This window comes from Lolium perenne, chromosome 6 (assembly GCF_019359855.2).
Source record: "Lolium perenne isolate Kyuss_39 chromosome 6, Kyuss_2.0, whole genome shotgun sequence".
Lineage (NCBI taxonomy): Eukaryota > Viridiplantae > Streptophyta > Magnoliopsida > Poales > Poaceae > Lolium > Lolium perenne.
In genome coordinates, this window is record NC_067249.2 from 31078232 (window position 1) to 31094053 (window position 15822).

At 42.6% G+C, this 15822-nt stretch overlaps 1 protein-coding gene across 1 annotated transcript; it reads left to right on the forward strand.

Annotated features, from left to right (window-relative positions):
• The first annotated feature begins 14166 nt into the window (after positions 1–14166).
• Positions 14167–15501, forward strand: LOC127310619 (polygalacturonase QRT2-like). The gene has a single exon (XM_051341276.1). It carries the CDS (start codon positions 14167–14169, stop codon positions 15499–15501), a length of 1335 nt encoding a protein of 444 aa, XP_051197236.1.
• Positions 15502–15822: the final 321 nt, after the last annotated feature.

The window sequence follows — 15822 nt, forward strand, 5'->3', positions numbered from 1 at the left end:
TATAGGTGCGTTATTTCAAGAATGCTCTGTAGGACAGCATCTTTGCTAATATAGCCAACATAAACACATTAAGGCTTGTTGCCAACCGGCCTTATAGCAATTGAGAGTTGTGCATCTTCACATAGAGAGGGTTACATAATACTCTCCTCAATTAAACCACTAGTTTGTTCTTCCCAGGTCCTAATTCACGGGATCTCCGATCACAAAGGTTGGGTTACCACTATGGCGTAACATCAACGGGTCTCAAACCCATCTCCCTCGATGCACTTTCTATCACATTACGTGATAGTCCCTTTGTAAAGGGATCTGCCAGGTTTTTGTCTGTTTGAATATATGTAACAGTTATTACTCCGGAGTTTCGCAATTTCCTGACAGACTTCAAACGTCTCTTGACGTGTCTTGATGACTTCGCGTTATCCTTAGAATTGTTCACTTTGACAATTACAGTTTGATTGTCACAATTCAAAAGGATTGCCGGAACAGGTTTTTCAACCACAGGCAAGTCCATCAAGAGCTCACGCAACCATTCTGATTCAACAGTGGTTGTGTCTAAAGCAGTAAGTTCTGCTTCCATAGTTGACCTCGTCAATATGGTTTGCTTGCAAGATCTCCATGATACTGCGCCACCTCCAAAGGTAAATACATACCCACTTGTGGCGTACAGATCAGCTACATCTGAGATCCAATTCGAATCACTATATCCTTCAAGCACAGCTGGGTGCCCTGAATAGTGAATCCCATAACTCATTGTACCACATAGGTAGCGCATGACCCTATCAAGTGCATGCCAATGATCAGTACCCGGGTTTGACATGAACCTACTCAACTTGCTAACAGCAAAAGAGATGCCGGGTCTAGTCGCGCTCGCTAAGTACATGAGTGAGCCAACGATCTGAGAATATCTCAATTGATCTATGGCAATCCTCCGGTTCTTGCGTAGTGTCACACTGGGATCATAAGGTGTTGGAGAAGACTTGCTATCAATATAGCCGAACCGGCTCAAAATCTTCTCAACATAATGGGATTGCGTTAGAGTAATCCCACTCTCGTTCTTAATCAGCTTGATGTTCAGAATCACATCAGCTTCTCCCAGATCTTTCATATCAAAGCTCTTTGACAAGAAAGACTTGACCTCGTGTATTACTCTCATGTTTGTACCAAAGATCAGAATATCATCCACATACAAACATAGTATAACACCTTCGCCCCCACCATGGCGATAGTAAACACACTTGTCAGCCTCATTGACAACAAAGCCTACAGAAGTTAAAGTTCTGTCAAACTTCTCATGCCATTGCTTAGGTGCTTGTTTCAGGCCATATAAAGATTTCAGCAACTTGCACACCTTTCTTTCTTCACCTTTTACTACAAACCCATCAGGCTGATCCATATAGATTTCCTCTTCCAACTCTCCATTAAGGAAAGCTGTCTTTACGTCCATTTGATGAACGATAAGACCATAGGAGGCAGCCATGGATAGTAGTACTCGAATGGTGGTAAGTCTAGCGACAGGTGAATAGGTGTCGAAGTAATCTTCGCCTTCTCTCTGTGTGTAGCCTTTCGCTACAAGCCGCGCCTTGTACTTTTCAATAGTACCATCAGGTCTTAGCTTCTTCTTGAACACCCATTTGCAGCCAACAGGCTTGCATCCATGGGGTCGTTCTGATAGCTCCCAAGTTCCATTAGAAAGAATCGAGTCCATCTCGTTATGGACAGCTTCTTTCCAGTCATCTGCATCTGGAGATGCATATGCCTCTGCAATGGACGTGGGAGTATCATCCACAAGGTACACAATGAAATCATCACCAAAGGATTTTTCAATCCTTCGTCTCTTGCTCCGTTTAGGAGCTTCATTGTCATCCTTCTCATTCTCATGTGATTGTTCAAAATACTCATTAGATGTACTGGACTCGGGAATTATCTCAGTAGAAATTCTAGCAATGCTATGCATATCTTTCATAGGAAACATATTCTCAAAAAATGTTGCATCACGAGATTCCATAATAGTATCAACATGCATATCAGGTACCTCAGATTGAACTACTAAAAATCTATATCATACACTCCGAGGAGCATAACCTAGAAAGATACAATCCACTGTCTTTGGTCCAAGTTTGCGCTTCTTAGTAATTGGAATATTGACTTTCGCCAAACATCCCCATGTGCGCAAATACGAAAGTGATGGTTTTCTCCCAGTCCACTCCTCGTAAGGGGTTTTATCTTTATTCTTGTTAGGAACTCTATTCAGGACATGACATGAAGTCAACAAAGCCTCCCCCACCATGCCTTTGATAAACCAGCAGTGGCTAACATGGAATTCACCAAGTCAGTCAGCGTGCGGTTTTTCCTCTCGGCAACCCCGTTTGATTGGGGTGAATAGGGAGGCGTCCTCTCATGAATAATGCCATGTTCCTCACAGAATTCATCAAAGATTTTAGGAAAATATTCGCCACCACGATCCGACCTGAGACGCTTGATCTTTCTCTCTAGTTGATTTTCAACTTCAGCCTTATAAATTTTAAAGTAGTTGACACGCGTACAGCACGCGACCGTTGGGAACCCCAAGTGGAAGGTGTGATGCGTACAACAGTAAGTTTCCCTCAGTTAGAAACCAAGGTTTATCGAACCAGTAGGAGTCAAGAAGCACGTTGAAGGTTGATGGCGGCGAGATGTAGTGCGGCGCAACACCAGGGATTCCGGCGCCAACGTGGAACCTGCACAACACAAACCAAGTACTTTGCCCCAACGAAACTGCGAGGTTGTCAATCTCACCGGCTTGCTGTAACAAAGGATTAGATGTATAGTGTGGAAGATGATTGTTTGCAGAAAACAGTAGAACAAAGATTGCAAGAGATTGTATTTCGAGATAGAGAATTGGACCGGGGTCCACAGTTCACTAGAGGTGTCTCTCCCATAAGATAAACAGCATGTTGGGTGAACAAATTACAATTGGGCAATTGACAAATAGAGAGGGCATGACCATGCACATACATATTATGATGAGTATAGTGAGATTTAATTGGGCATTACGACAAAGTACATAGACCGCTATCCAGCATGCATCTATGCCTAAAAAGTCCACCTTCAGGTTATCATCCGAACCCCCTCCAGTATTAAGTTGCTAACAACAGACAATTGCATTAAGTATTGCGCGTAATGTAATCAGTAACTACATCCTCGAACATAGCACCAATGTTTTATCCCTAGTGGCAACAACACATCCATAATCTTAGAGGTTTCTCATTCACTCCCCGCATTCACGGAGACATGAACCCACTATCGAGCATAAATACTCCCTCTTGGAGTTACAAGCATCTACTTGGCCAGAGCATCTACTAGTAACGGAGAGCATGCAAGATCATAAACAACACATAGACATAAATTTGATAATCAACATAACAAGTATTCTCTATTCATCGGATCCCAACAAACGCAACATATAGAATTACAGATAGATGATCTTGATCATGTTCGGCAGCTCACAAGACCCGACAATTAAGCACAATGGGGAGAAGACAACCATCTAGCTACTGCTATGGACCCATAGTCCAGGGGTAGACTACTCACACATCACTCCGGAGGCGACCATGGCGGCGTAGAGTCCTCCGGGAGATGATTCCCCTCTCCGGCAGGGTGCCGGAGGCGATCTCCTGAATCCCCCGAGATGGGATTGGCGGCGGCGGCGTCTCGCAAGGTTTTCCGTATCGTGGCTCTCGTGCATCGGGGGTTTCGCGACGAAGGCTATTTGTAGGCGGAAGGGCAGGTCAAGGGGCGTCACGAGGGGCCCACACTACAGGTCGGCGCGGCCAGGGCTTGGGCCGCGCCGCCCTATGCTCTGGCTGCCTCGTGGCCCCACTTCGTCTCCTCTTCGGTCTTCTGGAAGCTTCGTGGCAAAATAGGACCCTGGGCGTTGATTTCGTCCAATTCCGAGAATATTTCCTTACTAGGATTTCTGAAACCAAAAACAGCAGAAAACAAAGAATCGGCACTTCGGCATCTTGTTAATAGGTTAGTTCCAGAAAATGCACGAATATGACATAAAGTGTGCATAAAACATGTAGATATCATCAATAATGTGACATGGAACATAAGAAATTATCGATACGTCGGAGACGTATCAGCATCCCCAAGCTTAGTTCCTCCTCGTCCCGAGCAGGTAAACGATAAACAAAGATAATTTCTGGAGTGACATGCCATCATAACCTTGATCATACTATTTGTAAGCATATGTAGTGAATGCAGCGATCAAAACAATGTATATGACATGAGTAAACAAGTGAATCATATAGCAAAGACTTTTCATGAATAGTACTTCAAGACAAGCATCAATAAGTCTTGCATAAGAGTTAACTCATAAAGCAATAATTTAAAGTAAAGGTATTGAAGCAACACATAGGAAGATTAAGTTTCAGCGGTTGCTTTCAACTTGTAACATGTATATCTCATGGATATTGTCAACCATAGAGTAATATAATAAGTGCAATATGCAAGTATGTAGGAATCAATGCACAGTTCACACAAGTGTTTGCTTCTTGAGATGGAGAGAAATAGGTGAACTGACTCAACAATAAAAGTAAAAGAATGGTCCTTCAAGAGGAAAGCATCGATTGCTATATTTGTGCTAGAGCTTTGATTTTGAAAACAAGAAACAATTTTGTCAACGGTAGTAATAAAGCATATGTATCATGTAAATTATATCTTACAAGTTGCAAGCCTCATGCATAGTATACTAATAGTGCCCGCACCTTGTCCTAATTAGCTTGGACTACCGGGATCATCGCAATGCACATGTTTTAACCAAGTGTCACAAAGGGGTACCTCTATGCCGCCTGTACAAAGGTCTAAGGAGAAAGCTCGCATTGGATTTCTCGCTATTGATTATTCTCAACTTAGACATCCATACCGGGACAACATAGACAACAGATAATGGACTCCTCTTTTATGCATAAGCATGTAGCAACAATTAATTTTCTCATATGAGATTGAGGATATATGTCCAAAACTGAAACTTCCACCATGGATCATGGCTTTAGTTAGCGGCCCAATGTTCTTCTCTAACAATATGCATGCTCTAACCATAAGGTGGTAGATCTCCCTTACTTCAGCCAAGACGAACATGCATAGCAACTCACATGATATTCAACAAAGAGTAGTTGATGGCGTCCCCAGTGAACATGGTTATCGCACAACAAGCAACTTAACAAGAGATAAAGTGCATAAGTACATATTCAATACCACAATAGTTTTTAAGCTATTTGTCCCATGAGCTATATATTGTAAAGGTGGAGAATGGAAATTTAAAGGTAGCACTCAAGCAATTTACTTTGGAATGGCGGAGAAATACCATGTAGTAGGTAGGTATGGTGGACACAAATGGCATAGTGGTTGGCTCAAGTATTTTGGATGCATGAGAAGTATTTCCTCTCGATACAAGGTTTAGGCTAGCAAGGCTATTTGAAACAAACACAAGGATGAAGCGGTGCAGCAAAACTCACATAAAAGACATATTGTAAACATTATAAGACTCTACACCGTCTTCCTTGTTATTCAAACTCAATACTAGAAATTATCTAGACCTTAGAGAGACCAAATATGCAAACCAAATTTTAGCATGCTCTATGTATTTCTTCATTAATGGGTGCAAAGTATATGATGCAAGAGCTTAAACATGAGCACAACAATTGCCAAGTATCACATTATCCAAGACATTTTAGTAATTACTACATGTATCATTTTCCAATTCCAACCATATAACAATTTAACGAAGAAGAAACTTCGCCATGAATATTATGAGTAGAGCCTAAGGACATACTTATCCATATGCTACAGCGGAGCGTGTCTCTCTCCCACAAAGTGAATGCTAGGATCCATTTTATTCAAACAAAACAAAAACAAAAACAAACCGACGCTCCAAGAAAAGCACATAAGATGTGATGGAATAAAAATATAGTTTCAGGGGAGGAACCTGATAATGTTGTCGATGAAGAAGGGGATGCCTTGGGCATCCCCAAGCTTAGACGCTTGAGTCTTCTTGATATATGCAGGGGTGAACCACCGGGGTATCCCCAAGCTTAGAGCTTTCACTCTCCTTGATCATGTTGTATCATCTCCCTCTCTTGATCCTTGAAAACTTCCTCCACACCAAACTTAGAACAACTCATTAGAGGGTTAGTGCATAATCAAAATATACATGTTCAGAGGTGACATAATCATTCTTAACACTTATGGACATTGCACAAAGCTACTGAAAGTCAATGGAATCGAAATATCCATCGAACATAACAAAACAGGCAATGCGAAATAAAAGGCAGAATCTGTCAAAACAGAACAGTTCGTATTGACGAATTTTATTGAGGCACTAGACTTGCTCAAATGAAAATGCTCAAATTGAATGAAAGTTGCGTACATATCTGAGGATCACTCACGTAAATTGGCATAATTTTCTGAGTTATCTACAGAGAATTTTGCCCAGATTCGTGACAGCAAAGAAATCTGTTTCTGCGCAGTAATCCAAATCTAGTATGAACTTTACTATCAACGACTTTACTTGGCACAACAAAACACAAAACTAAGATAAGTAGAGGTTGCTACAGTAGTAAACAACTTCCAAGACACAAAATAAAAACAAAGTACTGTAGTAAAAACATGGGTTGTCTCCCATAAGCGCTTTTCTTTAACGCCTTTCAGCTAGGCGCAGAAAGTGTATATCAAGTATTATCAAGAGACGAAGTGTCAACATCATAATTTGTTCTAATAATAGAATCAAAAGGTAACTTCATTCTCTTTCTAGGGAAGTGTTCCATACCTTTCTTGAGAGGAAATTGATATTTAATATTACCTTCCTTCATATCAATGATAGCACCAATGGTTTGAAGAAAAGGTCTTCCCAATATGATGGGACAAGATGCATTGCATTCAATATCCAAGACAACAAAATCAACGGGGACAAGGTTATTGTTAACGGTAATGCGAACATTATCAACTTTCCCCAAAGGTTTCTTTGTAGAATGATCAGCAAGATTAACATCCAAATAACAATTTTTCAGCGGTGGCAAGTCAAGCATATTATAGATTTTCTTAGGCATAACAGAAATACTTGCACCAAGATCACATAAAGCATTACAATCAAAATCTTTAACCTTCATCTTAATGATGGGTTCCCAACCATCCTCTAGCTTTCTAGGAATAGAAGCTTCGCGCTCTAATTTCTCTTCTCTAGCTTTTATGAGAGCATTTGTAATATGTTGCGTGAAAGCCAAATTTATAGCACTAGCATTGGGACTTTTAGCAAGTTTTTGCAAGAACTTTATAACTTCAGAGATGTGGCAATCATCAAAATTCAAACCATTAAAATCTAAAGCAATGGGATCATCATCTCCAATGTTGGAAAAAATTTCAGCAGTTTTATCACAGGTAGTTTCAGCAGTTTTAGCAGTTTCAGGCAGTTTTTCGCGCTTTGCATTAGAAGTGGAAACATTGCCAACACCAATTCTTTTATTATTAATAGTAGGAGGTGCAGCAACATGTGTAGCATTAGCATTACTGGTGGTGGTAATAGTCCAAACTTTAGCTATATTATCTTCTTTTTCATTTTCTTCTCTTTCCCACCTAGCACGCAATTCGGCCATCAATCTTATATTCTCATTAATTCTAACTTGGATGGCATTTGCTGTAGTAACAATTTTATTACTAAGATTTTCATTAGGCATAACTTTCGATTTCAAGAGATCAACATCAGCAGCAAGACTATCGACTTTACAAGCAAGTATATCAATTTTCCCAAGCTTTTCTTCAACAGATTTGTTAAAAGCAGTTTGTGTACTAATAAATTCCTTAAGCATAGCTTCAAGTCCAGGGGGTGAATTCCTATTATTGTTGTAAGAATTCCCATAAGAATTACCATAGTCGTTGCCATTATTATAAGGACATGGCCTATAGTTGTTACTAGAATTGTTCCGGTAAGCATTGTTGTTGAAATTATTATTTTTAATGAAGTTGACATCAACATGTTCTTCTTGTGCAACCAATGAAGCTAACGGAACATTATTAGGATCGACATTTGTCCTATCATTCACAAGCATAGACATAATAGCATCAATCTTATCACTCAAGGAAGAGGTTTCTTCGACATAATTTACCTTCTTACCTTGTTGAGCTCTTTCCGTGTGCCATTCAGAGTAATTGATCATCATATTATCAAGAAGTTTTGTTGCTTCACCAAGAGTGATGGACATAAAGGTACCTCCAGCAGCTGAATCCAATAGGTTCCGTGAAGAAAAATTCAGTCCTGCATAAAAGGTTTGGATGATCATCCAAGTAGTCAGTCCATGGGTTGGGCAATTTTTAACCAAAGATTTCATTCTTTCCCATGCTTGTGCAACATGCTCAGTATCCAATTGTTTAAAATTCATTATGCTACTCCTCAAAGATATAATTTTAGCAGGGGGATAATATCTACCAATAAAAGCATCCTTGCATTTAGTCCATGAATCAATACTATTCTTAGGCAGAGATAGCAACCAATCTTTAGCTCTTCCTCTTAATGAGAAAGGGAACAATTTTAATTTTATAATGTCACCATCTACATCTTTATATTTTTGCATTTCACACAATTCAACAAAATTATTGAGATGGGCAGCAGCATCATCAGAACTAACACCAGAAAATTGCTCTCGCATAACAAGGTTCAGTAAAGCAGGTTTAATTTCAAAGAATTCTGCTGTAGTAGCAGGTGGAGCAATAGGTGTGCATAAGAAATCATTATTATTTGTGGTTGTGAAGTCACACAACTTAGTATTTTCAGGAGTACCCATTTTAGCAGTAGTAAATAAAACAAACTAGAATAACTAAATGTAAGTAATTAATTTTTTTGTGTTTTTAATATGGCAAACAAGATAGCAAATAAAGTAAAACTAGCAACTAATTTTTTTTGTATTTTGATTTAGTGCAGCAAACAAAGTAGTAAATAAAACTAAGCAAGACAAAAACAAAGTAAAGAGATTGGATTGTGGAGAATCCCCTTGCAGCGTGTCTTGATCTCCCGGCAACGGCGCCAGAAATTTAGCTTGACACGCGTACAGCACGCGACCGTTGGGAACCCCAAGTGGAAGGTGTGATGCGTACAGCAGTAAGTTTCCCTCAGTTAGAAACCAAGGTTTATCGAACCAGTAGGAGTCAAGAAGCACGTTGAAGGTTGATGGCGGCGAGATGTAGTGCGGCGCAACACCAGGGATTCCGGCGCCAACGTGGAACCTGCACAACACAAACCAAGTACTTTGCCCCAACGAAACAGCGAGGTTGTCAATCTCACCGGCTTGCTGTAACAAAGGATTAGATGTATAGTGTGGAAGATGATTGTTTGCAGAAAACAGTAGAACAGTATTGCAGTAGATTGTATTTCAGTATAGAGAATTGGACCGGGGTCCACAGTTCACTAGAGGTGTCTCTCCCATAAGATAAACAGCATGTTGGGTGAACAAATTACAGTTGGGCAATTGATAAATAGAGAGGGCATGACCATGCACATACATATTATGATGAGTATAGTGAGATTTAATTGGGCATTACGACAAAGTACATAGACCGCTATCCAGCATGCATCTATGCCTAAAAAGTCCACCTTCAGGTTATCATCCGAACCCCCTCTAGTATTAAGTTGCTAACAACAGACAATTGCATTAAGTATTGCGCCTAATGTAATCAGTAACTACATCCTCGAACATAGCACCAATGTTTTATCCCTAGTGGCAACAGCACATCCATAATCTTAGAGGTTTCTGTCACTCCCCAGATTCACGGAGACATGAACCCACTATCAAGCATAAATACTCCCTCTTGGAGTTACAAGCATCTACTTGGCCAGAGCATCTACTAGTAACGGAGAGCATGCAAGATCATAAACAACACATAGACATAACTTTGATAATCAACATAACAAGTATTCTCTATTCATCGGATCCCAACAAACGCAACATATAGAATTACAGATAGATGATCTTGATCATGTTCGGCAGCTCACAAGACCCGACAATTAAGCACAATGGGGAGAAGACAACCATCTAGCTACTGCTATGGACCCATAGTCCAGGGGTAGACTACTCACACATCACTCCGGAGGTGACCATGGCGGCGTAGAGTCCTCCGGGAGATGATTCCCCTCTCCGGCAGGGTGCCGGAGGCGATCTCCTGAATCCCCCGAGATGGGATTGGCGGCGGCGGCGTCTCAGTAAGGTTTTCCGTATCGTGGCTCTCGGTACTGGGGGTTTCGCGACGAAGGCTATTTGTAGGCGGAAGGGCAGGTCAAGGGGCGTCACGAGGGGCCCACACTACAGGTCGGCGCGGCCAGGGCTTGGGCCGCGCCGCCCTATGCTCTGGCTGCCTCGTGGCCCCACTTCGTCTCCTCTTCGGTCTTCTGGAAGCTTCGTGGCAAAATAGGACCCTGGGCGTTGATTTCGTCCAATTCCGAGAATATTTCCTTACTAGGATTTCTGAAACCAAAAACAGCAGAAAAAAGAATCGGCACTTCGGCATCTTGTTAATAGGTTAGTTCCAGAAAATGCACGAATATGACATAAAGTGTGCATAAAACATGTAGATATCATCAATAATGTGGCATGGAACATAAGAAATTATCGATACGTCGGAGACGTATCAGTAGTCTAAAGGTTCATCTTTAGTTCGCAACAAATAAACATAGCAAAATCTAGTCGCATCATCAATCAATGTCATGAAATATCTCTTTCCACCTTTTGTCAACACACCATTCATCTCGCATAGATCATAATGTATGAGTTCTAGAGGTGCCAAGTTTCTCTCCTCGGCCGCCTTGTGAGGCTTCCGAGGTTGCTTCGATTGCACACAACTATGGCACTTAGAACCTTTGGCAATGGTGAAATTCAGAATTAAACTTAAACTGGATAGCCGAGACATTAAACCAAAATTAATGTGACATAAACGAGAATGCCAAACACTGGTATCATCACTAACATTGCCACAGATATGGTTCACAGACTTATTACTGAAATCAGAAAGCGAAAAGCGGAATAAGCCTCCGCACTCATAGCCTTTACCAATAAATTGTCCAAACTTGGAAACAACTACTTTATTCGACTCTAAAACAACCTTAAACCCATCTCTGCATAGAAGGGAGCCGCTAACGAGATTCTTGTTCATAGTAGGGACATGCTGCACGTTCCTCAGCTGCACGATCTTCCCCGAAGTGAACTTCAGATCTACCGTGCCAACACCACGAACAGAAGCATGTGACCCATTCCCCATCAAGACGGAAGAATCCCGGGCGACCTGGTAAGAAGTGAACATGGATATGTCAGCACACACATGAACATTAGCACATGTATCAATCCACCAACATGGAGATTGAAATACCGAAAGAACAGTAAAGAGATTACCGTACCCATTAGCATTGCTAGCGGTCACCGTGTTGACTTGCCTCGCCTTTTTCTTGCGGTCTGCCCTCTTTGGACAGTCCTTAGAAAAGTGGCCAATCTCTCCACATGTAAAGCAGCTCAGATCTGCTTTGTTTATCATCTTCTTCTTCTTGAAGGTTGTAGTCTTCATAGGCTTATTGAAGGAGGGCTTGTTATTCCCTTTGTTCTTGCTGTAGGGTTTCTTCTGCACCATGTTGGCGCTAGACTGACCCTCTCCTTTCTCAGTATTATCCTTAGCCCGAGCTTTCTCCTCAACATCAAGAGATGCTATCAGATTTTCAACTGATATCTCCTGTCTCTTGTGTTTGAGAGTTGTGGCAAAGTTCCTCCATGAAGGGGGCAACTTAGCGATGATGCATCTAGCCACAAACTTCTCAGGTAAGGCACACTTAAGGAGTTCAAGCTCTTTCGCAATGCACTGTATCTCATGAGCTTGTTCGACTACAGAACGGTTGTTAACCATCCTGATGTCATGGAAGCTCTCCATGATGTACAGTTCACTGCCTGCATCGGTTGCACCGAACTTAGCATTCAGTGCATCCCAGAGCTCTTTACCATCTGTTATGTGCATGTACACATCACACAGACGATCAGCAAGAATACTTAGAACGCATCCGACAAAGAGAGTATTGTTTTCCTTGAACTTGTTCTGATCTTGGTCAGATATAGTTCCTTCAGGTAAACCATCAGTAACTTCGAACACTTTCAGATGAGTAAGCCAGAGCATGACCTTAACCTGCCACCTCTTGAAGTGCACACTGGTAAACTTATCCGGCCTCAGTGCATCAGCAAAACCAGCCATTGTTAACTCAGGAGATTGCCTACAATTAGGTTTTTGGATTGTTGGATAATTAGGCACAATTTCCATGATTAATTCCAGAATATTAAGCATGACGACAGTAACTACTAACATGTGAAACTCGAACATACTAGATGCAGTGATCAACATGAACAGTAGCAGAGGAAACAGTACAACATCCATCGCTAAACAGATCGAGATATGTCGCACGTACCGATCTGGAGGAGGTGGCGGTGAAGGTGTAGCAGACGATGTTGCAGCAGTAACGTTGTTGATGACAACGTTGTTGATGACGGGGACGACAGGTCGAAGTAGACGGCGTTGAAGACGACAGTAGACAGCACCGCCCGACTTGGACGGAAGGCGACCCGTGATGAAGAGCTTGAGCAGTCGCGCAGAGCGCTTCCCAAAAACCTAATTCGCCCTCTCCCGTACAGGATCACAAGGACGAGCACGTCGTCGCGCGGGATGGAGTAGGCTACGATGGCGGCGCAAGCAGAGAGAGGTGGAAACCCTAACTCGTATGTTAGATATGTTTTTGCGGTAGCCGGGCAGGAGATTATATATAGGACGTTTCGAGTCGGTTACAGATAGCCCACGATCCGGGAGCGACCCGAACCGACTAACTGCGACGCGTCCGTCTAGGACTCTGTTCGGCTCGTGGCTCAATCCACTCACCACGAGCGCGGTGTCGTGTCGTGTCGTGTCGTGTCGTGTCGTGTCGTGTCGTGTCGTGTCGTGACGTGACGTGACGTGACGTGTCGTGTCGAGTCGAGCGAGGAGGAGGAGCGTGCGCGTGTAGCACTCCTATTCTTACTCACTTACTAGTGGTGGAACAACCCACCTTATAAGGTGGTCTAACTTGCTCCCAACTTTCCATGTGGGACTAAACTTCCCACCTCTTGCCACTCCCTAGTGAGCTGCCACCAACTTGGGCTTAAACTCACAAGGCTGCCACTATGTGGGCTTTGAGATTTATAGGAAAAACTAAAATCTAATTTGGGCCACGCCCAATATTTCAACACTGTCTAGCTATGCCGACGGCTGCCCTCGACATAGAAAAAATAAACTAAAAAAGAAAAATAAAAAAAATTGTCTGGCTATTTTCAAGATAGGAAAAGATGTCCTCCGTCTTCAAAATATTTTTTACAAACCGCACATCTACTGTAAAGCTCTATACCTCGTCATGCAATATTCATATGCACTGGGTGACTGTTCTGAGCAAGTCTCCGCAATATGTTGAACTTTTGGTGAACATTGTACCTTCCAGATTTTTCTGAAAACTTCATGCTTCAAAGACGTACTCTCTGAACCTTGTCCCTCGGTCCCTCCTGTATGACAGCGAAACCTCGCTCAAAATCAACATGCACTTTGTAGGCAGATTTAACTGAAAATAGACCTATGTTGTCAAAGTGCCGGTATTTGGGATGCTTTTGAGAAATGCTGCATGATCAGTTGCTGATTCCATGAGCCTGTAGCCTCATCAATTAGCTCCGACACCATCACAAGCTCACGGTTTCCTTTGTGTAGATGGTTGACTGTAGCTCAACGTCTAGTGGATTTACAGCGTTGTTGGGCCGAACTTTGTACTAGTATTCCACGACCGTAAATCCTTCGTATCCGAGTCCGGTCTGTTTCCTAAAAGAAAATCCGAGTCTGACCGGATGTTGCTTATTATCTGAGTTTGGCTGGATGTTGCTGAACATCCGAGTCAGAGAGCTACCACGCTAGCTGGTCGATTATAAAGGTACAGGCACGCACTTGCCTTGTTCATCGTCAAACACCAGCCGTGAAACCATACAACAATCGAGCCCCAGACTCAATCATATCTCCTAGCGTAGTTCAAGCTGAGGTTAATTTAATCGAGTTGTTCCAGCCCGGGTGTACGAGCTGAACATACGCGCACTTATTCGTCAGGACATGCCATCTCGCAGGGTCATCCTGGCAGTGCTTCTCCTGCTGTTACTGTTCGTCTTCCCGGCAATTGCCTTTGCATTTTCGGCCGGCGGCATGCATACAGAGTCGTCAGTGCACCGCAGACTGGGAGAGAAGAGCATCAAGGCCGACACGCCTGTCCGGCGGCATCGCAAACTTGGTCAGGAGACCAAGCCTCCTCAGGACGCCGAGTTCAACGTGGTAAGCTACGGAGCCGTTGGCGATGGCCAAACTGATGACACGCCGGCGTTTCGGAAAGCCTGGGCCGCGGCCTGCTCATCGTCTAAGCCAGCCACCATGCTGGTTCCCAAGGAGAAGGAATTTCTCGTCAAACAGACCACCTTCTCGGGGCAGTGCAAGTCAAGCGTCAGATTCAAGCTCGATGGAACGTTGGTAGCTCCCGGACGATCAACTTGGCCGAAGGACAACATGAATAAGTGGATCATGTTTAACAACGTTGATAAGCTAACCGTGTCGGGCGATGGTACCATGGACGGGAAAGGCGAAGTATGGTGGAAGAACTCATGCCGAGTCGATAAGAACCTCAAGTGCACGGAGGCCCCGACGGCGTTGTTGCTCAGCAAGTGCAATCACTTGAAGGTGGAAAATATCAGGCTCTTAAACAGCCAACAGATGCATATGTCCGTCGAAGATTGCAAGGACGTAGTTCTGAAGCATATCACGATCGTTGCGCCCGAAGACAGCCCTAATACCGATGGTATCCACATTGCCCGCACGAAGGATATACAAGTCATGGATTGCAACATTAAAACCGGAGACGATTGCATGTCGATCGAGACCGGGACAGAGAACTTGTATGCTTCAAAGATAACCTGTGGCCCTGGTCACGGAATCAGTGTCGGAAGCTTAGGTGACAAAAACTCTGAAGCTCGAGTTTCCAACATAACTATCAACAAAGCACACCTCGTTGGCACGACGAATGGTGCCCGCATAAAGTCGTGGCAAGGAGGAAAGGGATATGCCAAAGACATCACATTTGAGGATATCATCATGGACAAGGTCAAGAACCCAATAATAATTGACCAAAACTATTGCTATATGGATGATCCATTACAGCCTAAGGCATGCAAGAAACAAACTTCAGCGGTGGAGCTAAGTAATATTCAGTTCAAGAATATAAGAGGCACGAGTGGAACAAAAGAGGCTATCAAGTTAGACTGCAGTGACACCATTCCATGCCATGATCTTGTGCTACAAGATGTAAAGCTTACCTTCAGTGGGCATGGCAAAGGTGCTACAAGTACATGCAAGAACACGAAGTTAAAGATATCGAACAATGTCATTCCAAAAACATGCTGAGATAATGCGACATGGCTAGTGTAGAGGTTACCTTTTGTATTTGATTTTCCTTCATTTAGGTTGTTTGTTGCTTTTATCTTTCATATTTGTAAAATTAGATAGCCTCTTGGCAGAAGACAGGATTGATATTTTTTTGTTCAGGTCCTTCTGCTCGCAAATGGAATAGTTTTATTTGCCTTCTGTGCAGCTTCGGCATATTTAGATGGCAATCTATTTTTTTTTTCTTGTGAAACATATGTATATTAATCAAAGACATCAGGAATTACATAGTGTAGGGCAAGTTCCGGCTAAACTCTCAAACCTGAGGCTAACCCAAACTGC

Bases quoted from the DNA above. Each gene is read 5' to 3' on its own strand.
- LOC127310619 (XM_051341276.1), top strand. From the start codon at position 14,167: ATGCCATCTCGCAGGGTCATCCTGGCAGTGCTTCTCCTGCTGTTACTG.